Raw genomic sequence first — 22,837 nt, forward strand, 5'->3', positions numbered from 1 at the left:
ATTATCTGTTTGGTGGTATGTTTAATGTCCAGTAGATGTTTTGGTGATTATTACCATGTTCAGGGAAGGGGAACAAATTGAATAGTATTTAGAATCTTTCATGTATTGTTCACTGAAACTTGTCTTGCTTTGTGAACCAGAAAAGTGTTCCATTAAAAACAGATGTTCTCTATGCTGCCCTTGAGGGGCTAGCATAAGATGATGAAGGCAGAGCAGTGGTTATGGCTCTTTTACTTGTTTTTTTGTTTAGTGAAAGTGATACTTACTGGAATTCTCCTCTCTCTAGGTGGTTTGTTTTGGATGCAGAAACGAGGGATCTGGTTTCAATACACACTGATGGCAACGAACAGCTTTCAGTAATGCGCTACTCAGTAGGTAGGCAGACTTGTACAGTCAGAATAATTTTGATAAACCAGTTGGGTGTCTGTTGAATAGTGTTAAACTAGTCCCCAGGCATTAGAAAATGCCCAGCTTTGAAAAAATGGTTTCAAATGCTTCGTGTGTAACTGAGGATTTGCTTACGGATTTGTGTGTACTAAATCCTGGAATTTTGGAACGGCAAGCATCACCATCATCTTTCTCAGCCTTTTCTTCATATTGAACTCTGCTGTCATAATAAGTGCTAGATTTGGTCCCCCAAAAAAAGTTCTCAAATAGTTGGCAGGTTAACAGAACAGTCCATAAAAAGCTTAATATTCTAGTGATTTTTAATATCCTTCTTAATTTTCAAGTTCATTAATGCAAACCCATAAAACTAAGCTCGTGTCTGTCTGGAAGTCAGAGCTGTTTGTGAAGTGTTTGCTCTGGGATTACACAGAGTCCAAACCAGTGTTGAGTCTCCTCTTCAGACATGATATGACAAATAGTCAGAGGCTGACTCCTCTCTGTTAAAACAGGATGGAAGAATACACTTGTAAATCTTTTTCTTGTTTGCTTTTGGCTCACATGCCATGTCAGCAAGCAAAATGTTCCTCTGATGCTGCCGCATGTGCCAAGCACAGCAATTTATTTTAAATTGCTGCTGTTCATTGACTCTCAGAGGTGTTTGATTGTGATTTGTGGCAGTTCTTGTCTACATATATATTTTTTTAAAGGGAGACAAGATAGAATAGAAAAATGCTTATAATGTTTGAAAATTCCACATCTTTGTATGTTTAGTGTTGATTTATTTGCAGTCCTCACCTCCAAAGTTAAGCTGTCCGTAGACTAAATACTCTTCTGCATTTTTATGATGCATAAAATTCAAGTCTGCCTGCTGTCAACAGCTTTCAGAAATCCGATGCAGTCTGAGGGTTCATATCCTGTCCATTAAACGCTTACTCTAAAAAAAAGCAGAAGAACTTGTCCAAAAAACATACACACAAAGTAAACAGATACAGCTGAAAAGAAACATAATGTAAACTGATATGAATTCTTCAGTACAATTCATAAGTAGTTTAACCGAGACTATAGTCTTAGCAATAAACCTGAAATAATTAAAATTCACAAAACAAACATTCTGTTTATTTATATCAAATATTCTGTGTTGTAGATGGCACCTTACTTGCAGTTGGATCCCATGACAACTTTATTTACCTCTACGTAGTAACAGAAAATGGAAGAAAGTATAGCAGATATGGAAAATGCACTGTAAGTTTTGGAGCATGTATAGTCATTTACATGATTATTACGTCTTGTACATGCATTTTGATGTTATACATACATTTAGATGTTAAGCAGTGAAACTGTTTCTGGATTGATGTTTCTCCCTTTTGGTTATATGTTTTATAGGGTTTTTTCAGCATTTGATTGGTTTTAAACTTCAGTCTCTCATGGCTACTGCATCTCTTAGTGTGCAGTGATCACTTTGGCATCAGATATGACTAATTTATCAGATTATTGCCTTCTTTTTCTGAAATGGGAAATTAGCAGTAGAGATGGAGAAATGCCTTGTACCTATATGCTGAAACTTATTCAAGGAAAATATTACATTTTTTGGTGGGGATATTTTCCTTCTACTGGTAAAGTACTTCTTGAACTAACATAATAGTGGTGTAATTCCATTAGAATGTGTAGTCTTGGAGGCTGCAAATATACATTGTTTTCAGTTGTAATTGTTACTGCTTGCTACAAAATTTGAACTTAGGGATGTGGCCCTGGGTAAATAGATCTAAGTGTAGCATGGGTAGTGGAGTTTGTTATTATTGTTACATTGGACGAGGTTGTCCCAGTGCTAAAAAGACAGACTATTCTTCTGTAAGTGTTTAGTTATCTAACATTCTGGCCTTAAGCTATCTTTTAAGATTAGTGAAAATATTTACATTAAGGACAAGTGAAACTTAATGAGATCTTCAAATTATGTCATAAGAATAGTTTCACCTTTGAAATGTGACACACACTACAGCATTTGGGTCAGAGCAGCCTGTGTGCAGCTGTTGTGGGGTGCACAGGGCTGCAAGGGCAGGCAGCAGTCCTGGGTTTGCCCCATCCCTGCAGAGCCCACAGGGAGCTCAGACCAGGGCCCCAGTGGAGCTGGTGGGGATGGCAGTGGACATCTGCCCCTTAGTACAGCATCTCACCTCAACACTTATTTTTTAACCATAGAATATAAAATCACTCAGAGATGGCTAAGCCTAACATACATAATATTTAGTTTGCTATGTATTTCAAGGTCTCTGTGAGCTCTTTGAAGATATTTAAGATCATTTATTTCTATTGTATTATGTGTGTGGAGAGAGCGTATTGCAATTTAAACCAACATCTGGATGTCCTTCTATCCCACTGTCTTGGCAGGAAAGAGGTTTGTAAAAATTGGTGTGGGAGAATTGAGCATTGTTATACCCAGGCAGAAGTGTCAAGGCTTCAAAGCAGATTTCTGTTATCCTTTTCCTTTCAGTGTGAGTGACTGCGTGTAGAATACAAAATCAGCAGCATAGTTTGTGTCGGGGCTGAGCTCCCTGACCCTCCCAGCCGGTGCAGAAGGCAGCGATGTGGAGCTGCCTGGAGCTCACTGCGAAGCTGCAGATCCAATTTCACTTGCCCTGTGCTCCCTGCCAGCAGCCTGGCAGGCCCATACCAGCTTGATGCTAAGCAGGGAGGCACCCAGGCATGCTCAGGACCCGGAGCACTCTCCTGGCACTGCATCCTTCTGGCATTCTGTCATTCAGTAGCCTCACGGGTGACCTCCAAATAGTATGACTCAGTCCTCCTGGTAGTCAACTTCTGGTTGTTTCTTCCAGCTTGAATACATTATTTGAATTCTTTCAGAAGGATTTTATCTACTGAACCAGCATTAGCTGGTGCATAAGGGCTGTATGCCTGCTGTTAGGTTTAAATCCCCTCTCAGTCACAGCCAGGCATTCTGCTGCTGCTAGAGAGGCAAGTCTGTGACCTGTGGGCCTGTTTCCATAGCAAGGGATAGTTGGCTGTGATCAGAACTTCAGATGAGCCAAAACAACCATTTTGACTAGTGCAGCTGTTTTTTGCAGGCTCCAGCTATGCAGTCAGCAGTGTGAAGGTGTGAGCTGGGACTGAACTTGCAGCGTGTCAGCAGTTCCCGGGTAGCTGCTGCTGCCTCCGTTTGCCTTACATCAGAGACACTTTAGCAAAAGAGGAGCAAGTGCTGGGCATTTACTCAGAGGGGTGTGGGGTGAAAGCCATGCAGACAGCCACTCTGAAGTATTTGGTACACTGGGTTTAACCTGAAGCGATTAGTGTGCCTGTCCTAGAGGCTGTGGGCATTTTGAACCTTGCATCACTGAAGTCTGAAACAGATGAACACTGCCAATGGAGGAAGGAGTTTCCATTTAGTCGGATAGTTTTTGTAGCTGGTAATAATATGAACCTTTATTGTATATAAAGGTACAGAAAAGGAGGGAGTAAAATGTTGCCTTTTTGGTGGGCAGATACCAAAGAAAGATTTTAATAGAAAACGGGATCCTCCTATTGCAGATATGATAACAATGTTGTGTTCCAGTTCATCATTTGGTGATCACTTGCCTGAAGGGATTTTGCAGCCTGGAGCCCCCTGGCCAATTGCTTTGTTCCCTCCCCCCACCACCCCCAGGAATTTTAACAGCTGGCAAATGTCTGTCAGGATTTAGTAAATGACTGACCAATTCTTTTCCATGTTGGAGTTAGATTGCAAATTGGAAGACTTGGAAAATAAGGGAGGGAGAAAAAAATCCTAGCCAATTGTGCACTTTCTTTTTTTCATACTAGGTTTGCATGTCAGTATCATATGTCTCACCCATGACTGCAAAGCAGTTATGTCAATACACAGTTCCTCTGCTTGAGGCAGAGACTACTGCATAAGTAAACAAATCATAAAGGCCAGCTTTTCTCCTAATTGATTTTGCAGTCTCTCAGAGGACTGGAAACAGGGAGATGGGACACGGGTGTATTTCTACATGTAATTCTGGAAGCAATCAGAATCTCTTAGAGTTCTCTGTGGAAGAAGCTGGCATGGTGGGTGGCACAGCAGCCAGTGCAGAGCTTCTGAATGGCCCTGGTGTGGCTGCTGCAGGCTGTGCCAAGAGACCCTTTGGGGGGGCTTAGGGACATCTTGTTCATAATGCCCACCGAGGGAGGGACATGGATTGACATCTGTCAGTCAAGAATGTGGCAGTTTGTTTCCTGACAGAATGGCTATGAAAGGGAGAAAATAGATGGTCTTACAAGGGGAAAAGGAGCAGAAAGAAGAAATGGAAGGGTGTAAGAAGAGTGACATGGATGTCACTTTTATTAATTTGCTACCCATGCTTCCTACCTTATTTAAATTTGTGGCTTCTCTGGAGCTTTTCATAGCTTTATTATTACTGTTATTATTACTCTTAGTTCCCTCAAAATAAGTTTGTGCATAGAAAAAATACTCTGTCCAGCTGCATTTGTCTTCTTGCTCAAAACCAAAGCCAGGTGTTTAACCCTCAGTGTGCTCTTAATGGTAATAACTAGACCAAAAGGTTTTGATTCCTAATAAAGCTGACCCACTGCCTGTAGGGCAGATGCCTTTCAAAGCTGGTACTAACATGGTGCAGTGCAAAAAGCACAGCAGAGCCTTTCAAAAAGCTTAGAAGCATATTCTTGTAACACCAGTCCATGCTCTTGTACTTCTGCATGGTGGTTTTTAACCAAGGTATCCTAAGTTTTTAGGATGAGCAAGGGTTATTTGCATGAGTGTGCATTTAATGGAAGTTATTTTAAATGGATAGAGAAATAAAAAAATCCTGTCATTTTTTTGTTAGGCTCTAAAACTGTGCAAGTTACTTGTTTTTCACAGTTAGTAGCAATGCGTATGTTCCTAATTCCAGTACAAATTTGGGTTCATCTACATTTTAGCATCATGCCTTCTAGGAGTAAATCTTTCTGGAGTCCAAGAGGGCCAGGCTTTACAAGGGAGAGTGGGAGAGGCATGATGCCCAGCCTGCATTTGTTTAGCTGTTAGCCAGTGTGGCAGTGGGACTGAGGAACCTTTAAAGGCGCACAAGTGAATTGCAGCAGACCTGGGCCACGTGGGAAGGTGTTTTTTGGGTTTTGTTTTGTTTTGTTTGTTTGTTTGTTTTTTTTTCCTGCTAGCTCTCCCATCTGTGGGTGCAACTTCTGCTTCACTTTCAATTAAAATCAAGTGTTTCACACTGATGTTACTTCATTCTTCTTCAGGGACATTCCAGCTATATTACACACCTTGACTGGTCCCCGGACAATAAGTATATAATGTCAAACTCAGGAGACTATGAAATACTATACTGTAAGTATGAAATTAAATACACTGGAAACAGAAATATGTATTAGCTGTCAGAGTATTTAGAAAAGTGTGTTTGATCAGGACAGTACAAAACACTTACTGACAAAGGGACTGATTTGAACTTGTGTAACCTGATACCTTGATGTTATTCAGAGCCGTGTGTTACCCAGTGGCAATGCCAAATATAGCTTACTTCTTTACAAGGTCATAAATCAGTTTAACAGTGTAGAATTTACAGAACAAGTGGCTCTACAACTTGATGTTGGCCAAAAGTTCTGTAGATTGAAAATAATATATACAGTTGTTTAATTAGTGTCAACAATACCAGTTATTTTGGGGGAATAAAATAAGTGGGCCTGTGCCACAGTTCTCTCCTGGGATTTCTTGTTTGAAACATTATCTTGGCTGGTGGTGGTGAAATCTAAGAAAAGCAGTAATGCTACTTTAATGAATTGGTGGTAATAATGTTTATGTATTTGTCTTTTTTTAATATGTGAAAACATTAATAGAACACATAGTGGTTATGCCAGAAGTTCAACATCAGTAGTGCATATTAGACTTTCTTGAAATTGATTTTTTTTAATCTTGTCTTCCTATGGCTTTAACTGGATCCAAGAGGATTGTATTTTTTTCCCTTTACAGGCAAGAATAGCCAACAGGTTTAAATATCTGTCACCTTAACATATTTTTTCTGCCTGTCACAGCTTATGTTTCAAATCTAGATAGTGCAGTCTATCAAAAGGTAGTGTTGGTGCTTATAATTTCATGTACTGTGACCCATTATTACCGGCTTGGTGTATTTCAAGACAATCTTTCCTTTTCTAGTTAAAAGTTGTAATGCAGTCTAAGGCTTCTCTGGCAGTACTTTTAAAAGCACAGCTTCCTGAATGATTTACTGAATTCTAGCACATCAGTGGAGCTGGTAGGAAGAAGAAATTATTATATAACAGACTACATTAAAGCATTTTGTAGTTAGTAGCAGGGTACTCAAGTTGCAGGGAAGTGGTTTTGAGGTTATGCTATCAGAAGAGGGAAATGAGAAGTAAATGTGACTCATAAAAACCAAGTAAAGCTTCAACTATCTGGAATTTGATAAAGGTGCTGGTCTGTCTTTGCCTCTACAATTTATTTCCAGGTTGGATTTAAGGTGCATTTATTTACTGCATTAGCATCTCTTCAAAGAGCACCTATGGAAATAAAATTTTGCATTGCATAACTCATCATTCACTTTTTTCACAGGGGACATTCCAAGTGGCTGTAAGCTAATCAGGAATCGTTCTGACTGTAAGGATATAGATTGGACAACGTACACTTGTGTGCTAGGCTTCCAAGTGTTTGGTAAGCACTGTTTAACTTGCTTTTAAGCTACTAACCCTGTGCTTTTGTGGTTTTGTTTGCTTCAATTTGTCATTAAAAGTACACTGTTAATAATTATTAAAGGATGGCCATGCGATCACAGACCAAAGTGACTGACCACAGTATTTGTCTGTGCTAAAGTGCACCAAGTGTTCTGTAGACAATGTACAATTGATTTCTATTTAGTTCTTGAAGTTAGGGGGTTGACTCTCCCACTATAATTTTAGGCTACCAATTATGGAGGCACTGAAGCAACATGTTTATATTTTAAAGTGCTCATATGGCACATGTGCATTCTCCTTTGTTTACCTGGTTTTGGGACAGGAGCAAGAGTGTTACAAGTGTAGGTTATAGTTCATAAATTGAAATTATGACAGCATTTTGATACCTGTAGTCAAAGGTGAGTAATATACTCTGTTCGTAAAGAATAAAAATGCTTTAAAGCATAAATAGATTTCTATCTAGTAATTTATTTTTAAAATATACAAAACAATTTTAAAAAGCTGACAGATCTGCTTTTAATAGTACCATTTTAGACTGGCAAAATAGTTCAAATTGCTTTTGCTGTAGGCAGGTCTGTTGGCCATAAATGAGGAGCCCCTCTGTGAGGGGTATAAAAGTAAGGCTCAGCCTCCCAGTGAAGTTCTGGGACCAGGGTTGGAAACATCTCTCTTCTGCCACTGAGATCAGGCACCTGCCTCTGTTCTAGTCAAAATACCAAAAGCAAATAAATCAGCAAATTCTTTAGAGGTGAGGATTAGATCTACAAATCTTCTCTTCACAGCTACTAGAAGGTCAACTTTGAATACCAGCTTACATGCAGGATAGAAGAAAATCAGAGAAGTGTGAGTCCTTTCTGTAGCTTCTGACAGCTTTTGTGCATTTAAGGGCTGTCATGTGCTTAATGAGCAAGTAGCCTCAAAGGATTGAGGTTGGTGTGGCATATTGGTTGGGTGGAGGGCATTTGGTGCTTAATAACCAGGCATGATTTCCTTTTTGGATACCAAAGATCTGAGACAATAGGAAAAAAAAAAAGGATCAGAGAAGGAAGCTGACTAATTGATAGACTGCATGAATATTTCTGAGTTCTTTGGAGCTTGGTAGGTAGCAGAAAAAAAAGGAGCTTGCTCTTTCTGGAGCTAAATATTGTTGCTTATTGCTAGTTTGATAAAAATACTGGCTTCCATGAGGCTGAGAACTGTGAACCAGACTGTGTATTTGCAGGTGTCTTTATTCAGTCTATCTGGGTGAAGTAGAAGCATCTCTTCTCAGTGATCTTACCACTCTGTACAACTTGCTGAAAGATAGTTGTAATCAGGTGAGGGTTGGTCTCTTTGTCCAAGCAGCAACTGACAGAACAAGAGGACACAGTCTTAAGCTGCATTAAGGGAGGTATAGGTTGGATATTAGAAAAAAGTTTTTCATGGAAAGAGTGATAAAGTTCTGGAATGGCCTGCCTGGGGAGGTGGTGGAGTCACCATCCCTAGATGTGTTTAAAAAAAGACTGGATGTGGCACTTGGTGCCATGATTTAGTTGAGGTGTTAGGGCATGGGTTGGACTCGATGATCTTGAAGGTCTCTTCCGACCTAGTCATTCTGTGAATTTCCTGCATCTCAGGATGCTTACATGATCAGAGCATCTCCTGATACTCTGATCATGTAAGCCTAGGCTAACAAGGAATTGGACCACAGCAATCATTTCCTCACTCGCTTTGCTCCTGTGACTGCAGTAATAGTGCAGCACAAAAGCCTTTTCTAAAATGGAGTATCAGAAGATTCAGGAAAGGCCACAGAAAGTGAAAAGTAAAACGCTGATGCTAATATGATGTCTTTCACCAGGAACAAGGAAAACACTTTGTAAGGACTGCATTTTCCTTATGGAATAGGCTTGGAGCTGAAACATTCAACATTTTTTACAGAGTACTTACATCTACCAGAAACATGGAGGTAGCAGACTATGTTACTACTGAACTTTTGCCACTACATTTGGTAGTAGAGCAGACAGAATTAGGGCAGCAGCTCTCTGGAGTGAATCCCAGGGCTTTCCCAGAAGTGTCCTTTACTCCTAACCTAAGGAGGTGAGATGTGAGAGTGCAGAAAGAGTTTGGTTTCACATCTAGATCACTGGCTTTGTCTTTTTAACAGCTGTTAGATAGAAGCTGTTATTACTGACTGGGGCCAGCCTGGACATGAGCAGCTCCCATAACCACTGTTTTGAGAGACCATTTTACTTATTGCTTTTGGAAGTGGTTAAGTCTCCTGATTCTGTCTACATTTTCTTTTGGATGAATACAAACTTCAACTTCTGAATTAAGATTAATTAGTTTCAACTATTCTCAAAATCTTCAGTGTGCCAGAGAACCTGGGCATGAAATAGATAAAGCAGATAATGTGATGGTATTCCAGGGCAGAACAGAATATATTTAAACTTCCTAGCCAAGATGCATCACGCCCTAATTTTATACTGTCTGCTAGTCTGACACCCTTTGCAGGATCTTAAAGTTATGGTTTGACCTCAGACAAAGGCAAGTATTTTCCCATTAAATCAGACAGTGCAGCTAAGCCAATCTATCAGATATTTGCTAATCTGGCAAGGGATCAGCTGGCTCAGGGATCCAGGCAAGCCAGGGGCTGCTCACTGATGTTCAGGAGAGAGGGTTAAGTTTGTGGGATTTGGGCTTTTGAGGGTATGTGTTTTACAATTCAGCTCTGTGGGTAGTGTGCCATAGGATCAGGCATCCCACTGTTGTCAGCAGGAGGGGGAGGATGGAAATGTGTGGTTTGGATGAGAACAGCATCACTCCTTTTGGCAGTTGCTATTACTATTGGCTCAGCAGTGTCATCACTCTGCACCCCGAACGCTTGAAGTCAGTCTGGGGTTTGCTGCACATTTCCCACAGTTTTGCCTGAACAGATTCTTTTGAGAGGCTTACTGCTGGTTAGCAGAATTTGTTAAAATTGAAGTGCCGCTGTTGTGCCTTATAATATAAAGTCCTATTACTTTGGGGGTTTTGTTATTTTTACAGTTATTAAGAATTTTTGCAGTTATCTTAATAATTCAAGACTCAGTCATATAAATGTCTTGGATTTTTTCATGTTTGTCTGATGCATTGAAAGCAAATCCTGCTGTCTTATCACAAAGGGTTGCCTTACCTTTGGAGCAGCTAAAGGACTTGGTGAACATAAAAGATGTTTAATAAAAGCTTCAATCTTGAATATTAGTCCTTTTAATCTTAAATTAATAAGAAGAGGAAATTAAAAAGAAGAGGAAATTGCATAGTTCTTTGTCAAAGCCTGTCTAAGGTGGTAGCTGAAACTTCAGGCATTTATTACTCCCACATGATAACAGTATTTCATATATAAAATGAATGAGGAAAGGTAAAATTCATTCAGGTTGAATTACTTGAAAATTCTTAAATAGTATATCTTTTTCTCACTTTTATTTCATTGATGTGAGAGCACTAAAATGTTTCTGAAGACTTTCCTAAGCACTTCATGTCTTTATTAGTAAATTACCTACAATGTAGCTTATTGGCATTGTAACAAGTTTAACAAACTGCCTTTGTTATTCTTCAAAGAAAATAAAGTTCTTACTCCACCCACTGAAGAATGGGAAAAAACAGCTTTAAAGTTAAACACTCTTTGCCATTTTGCTTAAAAACAAGAAGATATGGCAATTCTGAATTGGCTTTTTCTACTGTATAAAACAGTAGACAGCACATGGTTTTTATTTTATTGAAGTCAGCAACTGTAAGGGAGGAAGAAGATATTTTCATATCTGATAATCAACAGCCCTCTTGGTGAATTTGACACAGAGTTTTTCGGGATGGGGGTGAAAATTCCACCTAGCTCCTAGACCTAATCAGGAATCTGAATCTGATTTTAAAAACATGGTACCTTTGGCATATCTTACAATCCCTTGCTTACCTGTTGCTCAGCTTTCCATGCCAATGTGAATTGTCTGTTTTATTATGGGAATCTCTTAATGTCTTGATGTTTTGTTAAAAGAATTTTGTTTAGAGTCTCCCCCATCCCAAATTTAATCAGTGGTTTTCATCTAGGAAATGTTGTTATTCTTTTGTCTAGACATATCTGTGTCATTCTTTTGACTTAAAATGATATTGAATTGTACTTAAGCACTTGACAGCACTTACATCTATGAAACTTGCACATGCTGGGTTTCTGTGCAGAGTATCATCAATCAGTTGTCTTCTTTGAATTACACAAATACTAAGATTTGAAGTACAAGAAGTCAAACAAATGAAACCAGGGAAGAAGCCAGTAGGACCACAATGTACAGTACCTGAGTTTGCCTTGTGCTTCAGCATCACTGTTGCCTTTAAAATGTCTGTGCATGAATGACAGTATTAAGAGTTACCAGTTTAGCAGCAAACTTAATCTAAAGATAAGGTTTAAACAAGACTGAGGTTTTGAACCTCAGGAAACAAATGTTAAGCCCAAGATGTTATCCTGGCTGAAACTGAGGGGTTTGGGAGAACAGGGTGGGGGGAGCAGCATTAGCCTAGCAAAATATTGATGGCATTTAATGCAATGCACATTCCATTATCCAGCTGAATTTCTGTCTTACCTTTTGTTCATCTTGCCTTTTCTCACAGCTTTATAGATTTTATTTTTGTTCATGAATTGTCTGTTGATTTGTCACCAAAACCACCATTGCTGAATATCTGCTGTACTCTTTCCTAGGAGTTTGGCCCGAAGGATCGGATGGGACAGACATAAATGCCCTTGTCAGATCCCATAACCGAAAAGTGATAGCAGTGGCTGATGATTTTTGTAAGGTCCATCTCTTTCAGTATCCCTGTTCCAAGCCAAAGGTAAGTCTAGACCAGTCTAGTCCATGTGCTTGTTTACATTGCCTGAAGCTTTCCTTGCTTCCAGCATAGTTGTTTTGGAGCCTGACAGGCAAATACTACCAAGAACCCCCCATTAATTTTACATAGCAAATAAAAAGTGTAAAACAATATAAATATAATATAAAACAATATACCCGAAAGAGAACTGTCAATAGTTATCCTTAAATTCTGGTGACAAGGCTTGATGCTTTGTGTTTGCTGGCCTTAATGTGAGGTCCATTACTTTTTCTATAAAGATCTAAATCTGTTCTAAGTTGCAAAGAAGAGAGGAAGTATTGTGGGAAATCTAATATAAATATAATTCCTTATTCTTTTGTGAACTAAGACCTCTCTTGAAGGGCTAAGCAAAAATATTAGTGGTTTTAAATTTCCGTATCATATGCTCTTCCAGTCAACATGTGATTTATCTTTCTGCTTGTTTTCAATAGGCCCCAAGTCACAAATACAGTGCTCACAGTAGTCATGTGACAAATGTCAGCTTCACCCATTGCGATGGTCACTTGATTTCAACTGGAGGGAAGGACATGAGTATTATTCAGTGGAAACTCGTGGAGAAGGTAACTCTGCCACCAAATGACATTGTCCTGGATATCAGTGCCACCAAAGTGCCCATCCCTGCCAGTGAAAACGCTGTGCAGTCTCCTGCACATCTCCCACAGCATTTTAATGAAATAAACCAAAATGAAAGCGTAACTGGCAGCTCTCCGGCTTCCTTGGAGAGCAACTTGGAGCAGTCTGCAGAGCACAGCGAGGAGCACAGTGAGGAGCAAAGCGAGGGGAGCAGCCTGGATCCCGCTGAGCCGAGCTACGAGGAGCCCTCCAACGAGCTGAGCGAGGAGCACAGCGAGTCCACGGTCACGGAGGAGCAGCAGGATAACTCACCGGTGTCTTAATGCTCCCAGCTCAGGTGGTTGTTGTTTTCCCGTGGTGTGCGTGCTTTCATTACAAGGGTGAGGGTTCAAATAGGGAAGAGTAGCTGAGATTCATGACCACTCCAGATTTTGAGTTTCAGTGAGATTTTTAGTCTGAGCTTCAGTTCAATGTGTGGAACCAATCCAAGGGCCTGGCTTGATGGTCTGTAGCAAGATCTGGTCGCAGTTAGTAGTGGACATTACTATAGATCCATTTCAGTTCTGAAATTGCTGTCAGGAAGTGGCATGAAATACATACTGGAAAAAAGGTTAGCTCTGAGAATTAGCTGAAGTAGACCACCTTATCTATGTGGAAGTGCTTTCTAGAAGAACTGACCTAATGGGAAGCGCTGAGCTGTTCCAGCTGGGAAGCACTGTGCTGCTTTTTCCAGGTGCAAGACAAACAGAATGAAAAAACCAACCAGAAAGCTCTTTGTAGTGCTGTTTTCCTTTATTTTTCCTTGAGAAAAATAGAGGAAAAATAATGTAACAATGCCACATGTATGGCAATGCCTTCTTGATCTAACACATATGCAATTTTCTAACACTACTAATTCCTCGTGGAATCTGGATGTGTTCAAAGTTGGTCTGCCCTGGGTGCTGCTAGTTCTAAGGCAAATCCTGTTGAGGAATGGTGTCGACTGTTCCATTTTCACAGACTCTTAACTAGCAGACTAACCAAATACTGGCATGTTTTACTTTTCATGACCTGAAAGTTGACTTAAACTATAGGATATAATTGTCTCTTCAAAGAATTGCTTGCCTAGAGTTGGAAACTTGAGAGAATCTTTTACAGTGACTTTGATGTGAACAGCAGAAGAAGCATGACAAGAACACAGAAGTCAGATGGGCTCCAGAGTTAAACTTTAAGCCTTCAAGCAGAACTTGCTCCATCCCTAGTATGAAAAATATAAATACAGTTAACTTAAATTATTAAATTGGTGCTTAGAATTAGTAAGTTGATATTTTTTTCTTCTGAATTTTTAGAGGTAATTCTTAAAAATCATTAAACTGCAATCTCTACTTTCTGTTTTTTTTTCCCTTGGCTCCTTTAGCAGTTGTGATATAAGCATACAGTAATTTAGATGATGATGTGATTTTTTTTTTGTTTTGTTTTCCCTAGACTTGCTGATCTATTGTTCTTGTGATTTTATTTCCACCCCACCCCTCCCCAGGTTGCTCTAAGCCATGCAGCTCTCATGTGGCTATACCTGGCCAGTTACGGGATATCTTGGCATTTGTTATGCATTTGGAAAGTACATTTTTTTACAAAGTTTGTCAGATAGCTGCATTTTTTTTCTTAAGTGCATACATTTCCTACTTTAAAAAAGATATAGATTTACTGGCAGATATCCATTTCCTATGTACTTGTTTATATTTTGATTACATAGAATTTTCTTTTTTAACTTGCTGCATTGTGCTGGTATTTTAGTTCTTAGTTAGAATATCATGTTTAGAAACTTTGGATGAGTTCATAAGTCTTAATTGTGCAAACGTTTACGTGATTGTGCCATTCCAAAGTGCATCAAAACTGTCATTCCCTTACTAGTATCTTCTCAGGAGAAATGCTACAGATCAGGTATTTAGTCATCATTTGGAAAGATAAAAACAAATGGACTCCCAAAGGACATTTAGAACATTTATATATAAAATATATAAATATATATATACACACATATATATATATAGAAAAAAAAATATCCTCTTGTTTACAACAGTTCCAGAGAACCTCAAAGTAGTTCCCTTCAGCTGGAGGGAGATACAGATTCCAAGCAACCCATCTGTTTAAACTGTGCTCTGTACATAGTTTTACTGGAGAGCTCTAGTATGCCTGACTTGCAAATTTGCCAAATAGCAGCAGTGGAAGATAAAGTTCATCAGCTCATCAAAGTTCTTGGTTACAAGTGAGGAATATGCTGTAGGTTTAGAAAATAATCTTAGTAAAGGAGAAGGGATAGTAGAGCTAATGAGGCACAGAGAGCTCTCTGTCATTTTTATGAACTCCACATAAGCAACACATTTCTCTTTGGAACATCTGTCACCTGGGGTTGCCATGTAAGAGAGTTAGGAGTTGTGATATTCTTGTGTAGTTCAGAAGACTCTACTAATATGCAAAAAGCCTTACAGCTTTCAATTGCTGGCAACTACTGTTTAACAAATAATTAAATCTGTGATAATGGATGGAAATGGGATTATGTAACTGTAGATGTTTTAGAAAAATAATTGTGAATGAATTATGATTAAGAGTGTTTCATGTGAAGATGTTTGAGCCATTTCTATCTATCATGCATTCCTGTCTTGAGGCAGAAAACTTTGAAGATTAAAAAAAATAAAATAATCAAAATAAAATATTGCAGTGTCTTTCTCCATATCTGTTCTGGTTCCTTCTGTACATAAAGTGGGTGCTGTCATCATAGTTGCAGTGTCAGGGTCTGTGATTTTGAAAGAACTCTCTCAACATATGCTTTTTTTTGAAACCTCCCAAGCTGTCTAAAAATAAGCTAACTCAGCATCATGTATACAATTGTCAGATCTAAATATTGCTCTTGTTTATGTCTCAAAAGTTCTATGACATTTCCCTTTTTCACGAACAGCTGGCATTATCGTTCTGTAGCTAATTGATAAGTGACAGAGTGTTATAAACAGGTTTTTGTCCTGCTACAAAGTGCAGTCCATCTTCCAGGGTTCAGAAGATTTCTTCTCAAAGTCATGAGAGAAGTGCAAACTTATTTTGGCTAAAATGTATTAAATACCAGAATGTTTCCCCGTTCCTCATAGTCTCTGTCCAGCTGCAGGTGCAGAAGGTCACAATATGCTGAATATATTCCTTGTGTGAGATTCCGTCTTTTCAAAAGCTTTGAATCATTTGCATTTCTTGCATCTGCTTTCTGTCCTTCACAAAGGGGAGGATGAGGTACAGAAGGAAGAAACCTGCAAGATAGACAAATACCTCATGTTTATCCTCACTTAAAGGAAAAGCAAACAAAAACCATCATTACCACCTCGAGTGGAACTGGAAACCTCAACTCTTCTTTTCCACCAAATTGTCAGGAGAATGCTTACACCAGGAGAATGTTCTACTGTGAGGAACAAAGCAGATGTCTCAAGGTCATGCTCTGCTGTTCCCAGCACACCTGCAGCTGTGCAGTGCTGTGCTTTTCTATGCTCTGTTCCCTTTCTCTCCAGCTTGAGGCTTTTGCTACCTCTTTTCCTGGGATTCTCAGTAAGGCAGGAGTCTTCCTGAAGACCAGGTATGGTCTTCCTGAATGCCCACTCTCATCACCTGGGACAGCAGCAGCTGCTGTCAGTTCAGGAAGCTGCAGTGATGGTATTTGTTCTGTGGAGATGAAGTTCAGGGTGGAAGCACCACTGAAGGCATAAAACTACATGATGGAAAACTTAAAGGCCATATTAAAATGTATGTATGGTTTCATAGTAAAACACTGGAAAGTTAAGGAGTGCCTTGCTTATGGATTCCTGCAGTCTGCATCTATATGGATGAATCAGATAAAATGATACTGGGTTTTGTGAATATAACCACAAATCCATATGGGATTTTTTTTTCCCATGGAAGTTTCAGGATAGGTGAGGAACAGGCTGGGGATGTGGATGGGTAGTAATTAATGATGAGTTTCTTTGGTTTGATCTTGCTGGAATTCTTATATATATATATATATGTTATATATATTTGTTATATAAATAACAAGTACTAGTTTTTGCATATGATGCACATCAAGATCTAGCTTCTTACTTTTTAAAATCGTCCCTAGAAAGCAATGATTCTGGTTTTGTTTATGAAAATGAGCAAAAATTATATTTTGATTGTAAAATTAATTAGTCTGCACTGAATAATATGCTGTATTTTCTACTTTGTGCTTCACTGCATAAGATGTGAATGTTTCCTTCAGTTCAGTTGCAGTATTTCAGTTGAATCAGGATGAAGTAAGTAGAATGTCCTTGTGAAATTTAGGCTTGGCCAAACCAACCAACCAAAAAATTCTCATTTCCACAGCCTCATGCTAATAAAATGTGGGCTCTTGGCAGTGGAAGGGTTACTATTACGTGAGATGGATTTTACTTGAGAGATGTTTGTGCTGCATGTTTGCTTTCCTCTTGAACAAGTCCAAGCCCATTGCCTAATCTTTATTTCTGACAGATGTTTTATGTACTAATACTTTAATCAACTGAGAATGAAAAACTGCTTAGAGTAGGATTATACCCTTTAGAACCGTGGCCAGTGTACACATTTTAATGTATTTAATATGCATGGAGTGGCTTTGTGTGCAGATACACGTATGCAAACATCAAATGGATAATGGATATGGGTGCTCTAGGCCTTTTTTTTTTTTTCCCTGGCTTGGAAGGGAGATGTGGATGATTCACAGTTAATTAAGAAGGTTTAGGAGCACAGAAGCCTTCCCAACAGAACGGTGAGGCAAGAGGATTGAGAGAGGAGAGGCAGTGGTGGAACTGGTTTTTACCAGAGGTGTTTCCTACTCTGGTTCCCCACCACACACCCCAAATTTTCCTCTTCTAGTTTTTGTCTGTGTGCTAAAGTCTATAAAAACTTTTCCCTTCTGTTGGATGTACTGGTTGGTTAAAAGGTGGGTTTGAGAAAGGAAGTTTATGGAGATTTTGGCTGGGTTTTACTTTTAACAATGATTCTAGTAAACAGCTTTCTTCCAAAAAGTTCTTCTAGGGAACCAAAATCTAGAAACAGCCTACATCTTTAAGGGATATGTATGTCCTCGTGATTTTTACAGCCCAGTATCCTTTTCAGAAGGGGACCTCTGGACACTTCCCAGCTCTCACCAACCAAGTGATCTCCAGCAGGGCTGTGCCTTGTCAGCAGCCTCTACTGTGTAGCTCTGTGTGGGTCACATTATTTTTGCTCTCAGGTAACCACCACACTTGTTGGTTCCTCGTAAAAAAACCCAACTTTCTCTTAAGTTCCTGGAGGCTGTCTGAATCATAGCCAGTTACCTGGCTGAAGTCCCGGCTTTATCTTTTGATAAGTGCTTTTAGGTTCCTGTTTCTAGAACATGCTTTTGTCTGGTGACCCAAGTGCTCCAGAGTGCTCTTGGTCTGCTCTGTTCCCTCTGTGGATGTTCCAGCAGTGCCATGTTTCTGTTGTGCATTGCTTGTGTTGCCAGTTGACCTTGCTCTGAATCCTCTGTCACACAACACAAGGCTCCTCACCCTGCCTACATCACTGCCCTCCCAGGCTGCAAGCAAGAGGTGACTTTTGCTTTGAGTGCTGTTTAAGAGTTCTTTCAGCTTCCTTTAGATACACTCTCGTCAATCCACTCAGCATCTGTGTGTGTGTCCCATTTTTATCCCCTTCCACAGCTCTGTAAGTGATCAGTCCTTGCACTGACAATGTCTTTTTTCCTTTTAAAGTCTATTCATACCCTGCTATGCACCTATAGCTGCATACAGGAAAATCACAGAAGGAGAAGGTCATAAGCTGTGTGCATCAGACAACGGATACAGCTTCAAATGCTATCCAAGATGTAAGTATAAAAATCCCTGGAATTTTGTACTGTGACAATGAGTGTCTCTGGTGTTGGGAGGACACTGGCAATGGAACTGGGAACTTATAAAACTATGTATTTCCTGAGTAAAAGGAGCTTGGATAAACCTCAGTGTTGTTGCTTCATCATGGAGGCCTGGAGGCTCACCTCATAGTTCAGGAAAACAAGCCAAAAAAACCCAGAAACAAACAAAATTATAACCAAAGCTTTTGGCTTTAGCAGAGCGGGCAAAAAGTTTTCCATCTGACAGCAAAAGCAGAGGGAGCAAACAGAGCTGTGAAGTGTGTTCACAGAGCAGCCCACTAACTGTATGCCAAAGCTGCTCTTGCTACATTTCCTCTGGTCCAGAGGAAGAGCAGCATCCCTTTATTGGTGGGCACTCTCTCTCCTGCTACCCTGGGCAGAATTTCTGTGGAAAAACTTGTTTTCAGCATTGTGTTGATTAGAATTTTTACTTGAAGAACCAGACAACACAGAATTGAGAGCAGAGGGAGAGTCAACATCTTGTCCAGACACAGGTGTCCTCCATTGCTAATGCTAAACAGAGATTTTTCATTGCTATCTAATGTGAAATGGCTGTTGTATAGACAGGGCTTCTGAAAGGATCCCATTTGCCCCAAGTTTGGCAAAGGGAAAATGAAATGTCCATTGAGCATGGAAAGCTGGGTTTCTTATGTCAAAGGTTGTAATGCATTTTTAGATTGATTCACAAATCAGGAGATCTGCAGTTCCATGGGTTTTCTGCCAGCTGGGAGGAAACAGATGTGGAGCATTTTAAACTTTTAAAAAAGCATACCTATGAGGGATTTTTCACGACAGATGTCCATTCCACCCTTTGCCAGGGCCATATGGATCTGCTTACATTATATTTTGTGGGGGTGTTCATAGAAATTCTGCTTCTGTTGGAGTATTTTGTATTAGAATCAGTAAGTCTCTAAAACAAAAACCCACAAACTGCTTGAACAGCTATCTTCCAAATTGCTCTCTCAGTGGCCTTCCTAGGATTGTACCTCTGAAACATCTTTCCCTGAGTAGACCTCTTGCTCTGATAGATTTTCATTCCATTATACATAATGTTTCAGAATGTTTTTTCTCCCTTAAGAATAGGACAACCTTCCAGGTTATTTCCAACAATTAAATCAGAGTCGTTCTCCCTAACAGCAAAGAGGGGAACAACTTCAGCTTGCCTAGGACTCGTGTCTTCAGAAACTTTTGACCAAGGCTTCAGCTGTCCAGGTGATGTTTCTCTGTACTGGTGCTGCACTTGGAGTCTCCATGGGCTGGCTGTGTCCATGGGCTCATCTGTACCCCCTTTGGGAGTGACAGGTGGCTGTGCAGACTCTTCCACCCACCACTCCATGGAATGCTGACGAGGTCACAGTGTTTTGGTGAGCCTTGCCAAATGGTACATCACCATTGCCAACCCAGGTGGTGTTCCTGCAGCAGTTTCACTTCCTTGGATGGCTTTCTCCTGGAGTATTTGCAGTTTAGCCACAGCATGCAGGCTATTGCAATCCATAAATTTCTCAGAAAGGGAAAGGAGAGGATTTGTATGCAGCCTTCTCATTTACTGCTTTGATTTTATTTTTTTCCTTCATTCTTCCACGGATTTAAATCTGTTTGACTGGAAATGAGTGAAGGAACAGATCGACACAAAGACTGATGCAGATTTGACTGGAAAGTTTGTTCTTAAGTTCCCCCCATCACTTTGGAGCCTGACCAACATTAGAGATTTTAATGTCACACATAGCGTGATAGAAATTCTGGCTTAGCTGTGCTGTAAGAAAAGATCAAGTGGAATGATGGCCTATGTCCCATTTTTGGGTCCTGAATTATTGCCAATTATAATATCTCCTGCTGCAAGCGCTGTCTCCCCAGAATCGCCCTGTGGGAACTGATCATAACTCTGCAGCAACAAGCAGAAAGAGGGTTTGTGCACAGGGGGAAGGGCTGCAGATGGGGAGAGCTGCCATAAATGGCTTAGCTGACAGTCCAGCTTTTTGCTGAATTGAAAACTTGTCTCACTGGAAATCATGGGAATTGGCTTATGAGTTTCAGGCTGGATGCATCTGCATGGGGCTGTGTGTGCAAAGAGCTTGGCCTGGGGGTGCTGTGCTCTGTGCGCATGGTCTTGCTGCACATCTGATGTGCCACGTTGCTGTAAAATATGTAAAACTGAATGGAATGTATGTGGAACAGAGGGAATGAGTATCATGTGTGCAAAGTAATAAGCAAGGTTTTGATCAGCCCAACATGCGACCCTTTTGTCACCCTTATCCTGATTTGTTTGTTTTGCCTTCTTCCTTCACATTTTCAAAGGCCCTTCGTGAGGTTTGTTCCTGGTAGTTCTCAAGGAGTTTCTGCTCAGAGTGATTTTCAGGGCAGAGCCTCATTTAAACAGCAGTAAAACACTCCATTGTTTTGTCTTGTGATCCAGAATCCGTCCAGTTACAGGTGATGGAGCAGGAGATGAAACGTTGCAGGAGTGAGACTCCACAGTTACTGGGTATGGTTGTGAGAAGAAGCCCATCAAAATAGTGATGCCAACTAAAAGCCCAGTGCAGTACAGGCACACCCTTTCTGCTGCAGGTATTGAGGTGTGATGATTAGACTTGTTCCCCTTAAGTACTTGCTTTGGCTGAGCAATGCTGATGCTTGTTTCTCTTTGATTCACGTGCACCAACCACTGCCCATGTATATATGTATATATGTATATATATATATATATGTATATATATATATATATGTGTGTATGTATGTATGTATATATTATTACAGTTCTTGATCCCTGAGCTGTAGTGTGCATGGCAAGTTGCAGCTTTTTGTTAACATTCATTTGGAAAAAGAGCCTCCCCTTCTTATCATGAATATGGAAATTTCACACCAGGCAAATTCTAATCTAGCATTAAAAAATAGTCATGGCACAAACCTAAGTTTGGAGTTGAAAGGTTACTCTGAGAGTTGATTACGGGAAGGAGATAGGACTGACACAAAGAAAGAGGGGAATGCACCACTGGTTTTCTTCATCATAACAGACAAGTGGTTTCCAAACACTCCATGGAGTTAAGTTGGTTCAACAGTGAATATGTTCTAGGAAATAATTTTATGTTCCTTGAGTAATTTGAAAACTGAAAGGAGGGAGAAAGCTGTAAAAGGGGTGGGATTTGCACGGATGTGCCATCCTACTCCTCTTGGCAAAGGAATGTGCTCACCAGTACACTGCATTGCAGGCTAGATGGTGGGTTTGTGATTCTCATTCTCTAAACTACAAAACTCTAAACTTCAGAAGTTTTTTTCCTAGAAGAGAAGAGGCAATAGAAAGAATGCAGGGCAATGTTTTGTCAAAACCTGTTACAGAGGCAGACTTTCCTAAAGGATTTTCCTTATCTCTATCCAGGAATATATTATATTAAGAAAAAGCTTGTAGGGTCAGTCTGTGGATACAAGCCCTCTGTTCCTCAGAAATTATACTCTCACCCTTCCCTGCACCCTGTGGGAGGCTTGAATTTCATTATTTTCCTTTTCTATCCAAAGTTCCAAATATCTTCCCTCCCTCATGTATTCTGTGGCTCTGCAATAGCACTTTCCCTAACATACAGAAACTAACAATGGTTAATTTGACCACTGCCCTTAAAGGGAACACATATTCAAGCTTTTCAACTTGTTCATCCAGTGTTCCCCTGAACATTCCATCTGTGATACAGGCTATGCAGGTTGCCTTCACCCATGAGATCCCGGACAGTCTGTGTGGTAGCAGTGGCCAGTCCTGTTTTTCCAGCTGTGTTACAGTGTCCCTAACTTATCTCTGACCACCAACTTGGTACAAATTGGAGCTGAGTTAATGACTGGCTGTGCTGCTGTCTTACCAGGAAGTGAAAATCTCCCTGGGTGGAAAGATGCTCACACCTCCCAACTTAGACCTGGGAAGCACCTGTACCAACTGCTGTCAGGAGGATATGCAATAAGACTATTTTCTACCTCGTGTTGGAGCTAATGGATAGCTTGGAAAATGTTACAGCTTTGCAGAAATTTATACAAAGACATTTCAAAATGTTTTTAAATTAGATTTTCCCCATTCTTGGTGAAATACTTGGATTAATTTACATTGCCTTTGTTACACCTGTGATCACCTAAGTTGGCTCTGTAGGCTTGTACTAACACTGAAACCAAGCAGTGCTGCACAGTTATGTTTTAACTTGGGAAACATTTTCCAAAAATATATTGTGTTCTGCATGTATTTTTTGTATTTTTTATTTCTCATTCACTTGCAGAACATCTGCTATTTTAACTTGCTGCAGGTAGAAACTGATTATATAATCTCTCTGCCAAAACTTTGATGCCGTGGTGAATGGTATCAGTTATCAAGATCTCTACTTTGGACAGTGGCCAAAAAGGTGTTTCTTTTTCACCAACTAAACAGTGACTGTGTGCAAATAGTAT

The 22,837-nt window shown here is 39.9% G+C and overlaps 1 protein-coding gene across 4 annotated transcripts in view; it reads left to right on the top strand.

Annotated features, from left to right (window-relative positions):
• EML4 (EMAP like 4) overlaps nt 1-15,214 on the top strand; it is a 146,346-nt gene extending 131,132 nt beyond the window's left edge. For all 4 annotated transcript variants that reach the window (XM_053938095.1, XM_053938094.1, XM_053938097.1 and 1 more), the window contains 6 exons: nt 287-375; nt 1,532-1,629; nt 5,638-5,725; nt 6,962-7,060; nt 11,783-11,913; nt 12,381-15,214. In XM_053938095.1, the coding sequence (XP_053794070.1) occupies nt 287-375; nt 1,532-1,629; nt 5,638-5,725; nt 6,962-7,060; nt 11,783-11,913; nt 12,381-12,845 (970 nt within the window). In that variant the 3' untranslated portion in view covers nt 12,846-15,214. The remainder of the gene's footprint in view (nt 1-286; nt 376-1,531; nt 1,630-5,637; nt 5,726-6,961; nt 7,061-11,782; nt 11,914-12,380) is intronic.
• Nucleotides 15,215-22,837: the final 7,623 nt, after the last annotated feature.

The sequence above is a fragment of the Vidua chalybeata genome, chromosome 3 (genome assembly GCF_026979565.1).
Source record: "Vidua chalybeata isolate OUT-0048 chromosome 3, bVidCha1 merged haplotype, whole genome shotgun sequence".
NCBI lineage: Eukaryota > Metazoa > Chordata > Aves > Passeriformes > Viduidae > Vidua > Vidua chalybeata.